Here is a 5,816-nt window from a genome sequence, read left to right on the forward strand (position 1 = left end):
AGATGTAGTTTGACTCTGAGGAAAAAGGGATCCATTAGAACAGCTTGAAATCCACTGATAATATAGAAAGACCAAAGACTGAATTACTAAGGTAAGTGCTGAATTCTTCCCCCGTCACGCAGTAGCTGGGAATACTTGGGCAGTACAATTAATCTCTTAGTTTTAGTTTCTTCATCTATAATATGACAATGAGAGTACCTTTCTCATCAAATTACAGTGGTAAGTGTTCAACAAATTTCCATTAATGATCTCAATATTCTCACCATCTTGTTCCTTTACTGTTCAAAGTGGCAACATAGAAAGAAACTCTGGGTAGATCCAGACATCTCTTTTATTTTATCCAGATCCAATCTATGGAATGCAACCTGAGAAATGTTTATAATAACAAATTTATTATTTTTCAACTCAGGCATCTGCTTTAATTATATGCAAGATGATTTCTATTCTTTCTACAGAGAATAACTGTGATAGATTTTCAAATGGGCTCATCTATCCGTTCATCTGGGCTATTTCCACTTTTATTGCCCTTGCCTTAATTTACAACTCTGCAACTTGAAGACAATCACTAGCAATGCAAATGATACTGGTTCATGGAAAAGTATATTTTGTCCAGTGGACAGGGATTTGATTTCCCTCCCCCCCTGTGGAAAAACACAGTTTTATATCTATTTGTAAATGTACTTGTGTATTCCGATGCATAAAAGTATGCCTCTTTAAATTTCCCTTTGTAGCATTTGTTATTCCATGCCATTTCCCCAATTTCTTAAAGGTTTTACTAAAGTTAAATATTTTTACTAAAACGTTGTATACATTTAGGGTAAATAAGCAGAGTGTAGCTATCAGAAGAGTTATTCTTTCACTAGACAGAACAAAGTATACATAAAACAATGATCATGAAATCTGCAATATTGGTCGTTTCTTTTTCTACCTTGGTGCAGTTTCTGACAAGCTAAAATAGATTAATTCTGAGCAAGTGTCACATACTTGGCCTTAACATATTTTGATCTCATTATTTCCAAAGTAATTTCACATTTAATTCTCATAACTCTTTAAAATATGTTAACAAGTGAATATAAGACATGATCTTGTAGAACCCCATTCAGCCATAAAATTGTTTGATTCTGTTAAGAATACTTACCAGATTAATGACTTTCTATTACCCACTTTCTTACTACACTGTTGTCAATCTCAGTTCATTTTCTAGTGGGAAAATCAAGTATGACACTTAGAGACAAAAACATTCAGTTCGTTGCAACATTTATCTGAACCCATTAGGGGTGTGCCTTCTGTGTTCCTGGAACCAGTTCTTGCCTCCCATAGGAAGGATTTGGTTCCTATGAGAATGCACAGCCTTTTTATGCTTTGCTTTGTGACTTTTGAGGTCATCTTCCTGATCAGACATAAGTTCTCAGGGACTTACACTCTCATATCTAAATCCCAAATGGAAAAGACATATGAGCAATTAAACAGTTCTGATCAAAAGTTTTAATCAAAAGTTGGTTAAACACAAAATAAAATGATGTGATATGTTTTTGTGTATCTGGAAAATGTCCAAAGAAACATGTCTTGGCTTCAGAGTGGTAGATTATTAAAATCAGCCTGAAACCAGAAGAACTAGATGATGCCAGGCTACCACCAATGACCACCCTGACAACGAACACAACAGACAATCCCTGACAGAGCAGGAGAAAAGTGGAGTGCAGAACTTAAATTCTACTAAAAAGACCAGACTTAATTGTCTGACTGAGATTGGAGGAACCCTGGAAGACAGGGTCTCCATGGGCTCTGTTAGGACAAAACTAAAACCATCCCTGAAGCCAGTTTTTCAGACAAAGATTAGACTGGACTATAAAACATAAAATGTTACTCCAGAAGAGTGTGCTTCTTAGTAAGTACATACATGAGACTAAATAGGCACCTCCTATCTGGAGACGAGATGAGAAAGGGACAGGAACTGGTTGAACGGACATGGGAAATCCAGGTTGGGATGAGGAGTGTGCTGCCACATTATAGGAAAAGCAACTAGGATCACATAAAAATGTATGCACGAATTTTTGTATGAGAAACTGACTTAAACTGTAAACTGTCAATTAAAGCACAAAAAAATAGTTAAAATGAGGTCTAGAGAGAATGTGTTGTCTAATGAAGAAAAGTATGGCGGGAAAGATATATTTGATTTAGACAAAACAGCCTTGAATTTCACTTCAAGCTTTGTAAACTCAGGGAAGTTCAATGTGGAAGGTTCCTATGAGAAGGCTGGAGCTGAAGTATATTGATCCACTAGTTCAGTGGTCCCAAGAATGGGTGACTTTTCTCCTCATGGAACATTTAACAATGCCTGGAGATAGCTTTGCTTGTCAGAATTCTCAGAGGTGGGTCAGGGAGGAGAGGAAGGGTGCTGCTTTCATCTAATAAGTAGAGGCCAGAGAGGCTGTCACATCCTACAGTTCCCAGGGCTGAACTCCATGGCAAAGAATTGTCTGACCCAAAATGGCAAGATCACCAAGGTTGATAAACTGCTCCAGTTGGAGGTTCAAGGTGAACAATTTCCCTTACCTTTATCTTAAAATGCAAAATTGCTCAGGTAATATGAGAAATCTCACCTCATTTAAAACATTTGAATTTCAAGGCAGTGCCATATTTTCATTTTAAATACAACATAACTCCATATTTTTCACCTAGCATGTGTTCATTTATTTAATTGAAATAATAAGTAACTGTGACAGGGATACTGGAATATTTTCTAAATAGTTAACACATGATCTTTGCTCCAAATATAACTTTTTAGGATATGTTAGTAAGAGTGCTTTCTGTGTGTGCCATGTCCTTGCAGTTTTATGATTTAGCATGTAAATAAACACACATAGAGGAAGATGCTGTGAAGACAGGAGAGAGGTTTGAAGATGATGGCATTGGAGGTTGGAGTGATAGGGCCACAAGCGAAGCAAAACTGGAAGTCACCAAAAGCTATGAGACAGGGAATAAATTCTTCCCATGAGCCCCTAAAGAGAGTCTGGCCCTGGCAAAACCCTGATTTCAGCCCAATGATACTGATTTCAGATTTTCGATCTCCAGAACTAACACGAGAATAAATTTCTGTTCTTTCAAGTCATCGACATTGTGATAATCTGTTCAGGAGCCTCAGGAAATTAATACTATAGGTAAGATTTACAAATGTAAAAATGGTTAAAATAATTTCAAAAACAACATTAACAAAGACACAGAAACTTGAAAAAGATAAGGGATCAAATACATGATCTACTTGTTTAATCAAGAATTGAAGTGAAATACAGAGCATAAAGTATGGTGAAACAGAGCAAACAATAATAACAATTAGTGCAATTAATTTACTAATCAAATGTATTTATTATACCATATATAACACTAAGAATTTGAGATTCATTGTTTATTTAATTTCCATGATAAAATTATGAGAAGTACCAACCATTGTCCTCAACTTGACTCCGAATCTCAGTGATCCCATATATGTCAGAGTAGAACTCTGTTTCATAAGGTTTTTGAGAGCTGACTTTTTCAGAAGCACACCATTGGGCCTTTCTTCTGAGGCACACCTGGGTGGACTTGAACTTCCAAACCACTGGTATATAGCCAAGTTCCTTAACTATTTGCACCACCCAGGAGCTCATGAGACAGGTAGAATAATCTTGCATTCATTTTACAGGTAAGAATTTTTTTAAAAGGTGCAAAACTACCAAAATTGCAATAGAAAAAAGTAGTAAAAGAGATAATAACCAAAAAATGACTAAAAATTAATTCCTACAAATATCCAAAAACACATGGGAAGCTCAGTCCAAATTAAAATATATATATATGTATATTTAATTATCTATGTATTATATGCTTAGAGCCGTGGTGCCACAGTGGCTAAGAGCGCAGCTGCTAACCAAAAGGTTAGCAGTTGGAATCCACCAGCCTCCCCTTGGGAACCCTATGGGGCAGTTGTACTCTGTCCTATAGGGTCGCTATGAATCAGGATTGACTTGATGGCATCAGGTTTATATATAATACATATTTACATATATATAAATATGAGACAAATGTATAGTTATTCCTCTGAAGAAAAGGAATTATTTAATTCAATAAGAATGGTTATATGCATTAAGGGCATTGTAAAGACATGTCTCATTATATGTACTTTGTTGGAAACATATATGTGTAACCACAAATCAAAAAAATGAGGCTTAACAGTACCATCCCACAAACCCGATCAAAACACTCAGAGGCTGGAGGATAGCAGCAAAGACGGTAGATATATTTGAACAATGTTCTTCTCTGGGAAATTTAAGAGAAGTCTAAAAGGTGAGTAGACAACAAAGACTCATGCATAGAACCCTAGTTCACTAATGTCCTTCCCCGGTTTCCATTCATCCATTTCTATCAAAACTTAAATCCATCCTTAAAGGTTCCTTTTGAAACTTTAAGTCCAGCTAAGAAAATGTCCCCTTGGAAAGTAAGTTAAATCCCATCACTTTCCTGAAAGCTTCTTTCACATCCTTGTTCCTCAGGCTGTAGATCAGGGGGTTCAGCATGGGAATCACTGCAGTGTAGAACACCGTGGCTATCTTGTCTGTATCCAGAATGTTGCCTGAACTGGGACTGCAGTAAACAAAAAGAATTGTTACATGAAAGACAACGATGGCTGTGAAGTGGGAAGCACAGGTGGAAAACGCTCTGCACCTTCCCTCTGCAGAGCGCATCCTCAGGATGGTGATGAGAATAAACAAGTAGGAGGTGAGGATGACCACAATGGTGATGATCTCATTGGCAGTGGCCACAATGTGCAAAAGCAATTCATTCATAGAGACATCAGAACAGGCAAGAGATAAGAGAGGAAGTAGATCACAGAAGTAATGATTAATCATATTCGATCGATAGGATGGGATCTCAAGAACTAAACACAAGTGCATCAGAGAACACACTGTTCCACACAGGTAGCAGCCAGACATCAGCTCCACATGGAGCTTCTGGGACATGATGACCATGAACAGCAGTGGGCTGCAGATGGCCACAAAGCGGTCGTAGGACATCACAGCCAGCAAGTTAACCTCAGTGAGTCCATAAGCACAAAACAAATAGAATTGCACCATGCATTCCAGGAAAGAAATGGCTTTGTCCTTGTTTATGATATTGGCCAGCATCTTAGGCACAATGATTGTGGAGTAACAGAAATCCACAAAGGATAAGTGGCTGAGGAAAAAGTACACGGGGGTGTGAAGCTGACTGCTGACCTGAATCAGTGCGATCATGCCCAAGTTGCCCACACCTGTGATGTCATAGATTAGAAGGAAAAACAGGAAGAGGAAGACTCTCAGCTCTGGGATGTCTGATAGTCCGGGGAGAATGAACTCTGTCACCACGGTGCAGTTTTCCTCCACCATTTTCTGCTATGTTTCAGGTTTGGGAAAACAAATTAAATCTTTTGTCTTTCTCCTAGAAGAGAATAAGAGTTTCGTATCAGCTTCACAGAAATAGAATATTGATATGAAAAATAGTTTTTATGAGAAAACTATATATAAGAAAAATGCAATTGTCAAACCATTCAAAACGTGAATAACTTTTGTCGATCCCACCGATTAAAAGTAGTCATCAACCGAAGCCTTGAATGTTTCTCAGAATTTATCTGCATACAGATTGAGGTGATGACTTAGTGGCTTGATAGAATTTTGAAATAGATTCAATGTTATGCTTTACAGCTCCATAGAAATTAGCTCCTGTTCCCTGAAAACCTTAAAGAGCTATATCCAGTTAGGACAACAGCTGTTGTGATCCTGTATAACACATTTTTTTTTTTTTTT

The 5,816-nt window shown here is 37.4% G+C and overlaps 1 protein-coding gene across 1 annotated transcript; it reads right to left on the reverse strand.

Annotated features, from left to right (window-relative positions):
- Window positions 1-1,863: 1,863 nt before the first annotated feature.
- On the reverse strand, window positions 1,864-5,572 carry LOC135231880 (olfactory receptor 5L2-like). The gene is made up of 2 exons (XM_064289084.1): window positions 4,481-5,572; window positions 1,864-1,889 (listed from the first exon to the last, which is right to left on the reverse strand). Exons 1-2 carry the CDS (start codon window positions 5,397-5,399, stop codon window positions 1,864-1,866), a joined length of 945 nt encoding a protein of 314 aa, XP_064145154.1. The 5' UTR covers window positions 5,400-5,572.
- Window positions 5,573-5,816: the final 244 nt, after the last annotated feature.

This window comes from Loxodonta africana, chromosome 7 (genome assembly GCF_030014295.1).
Source record: "Loxodonta africana isolate mLoxAfr1 chromosome 7, mLoxAfr1.hap2, whole genome shotgun sequence".
Classification (NCBI taxonomy): Eukaryota; Metazoa; Chordata; class Mammalia; order Proboscidea; family Elephantidae; genus Loxodonta; species Loxodonta africana.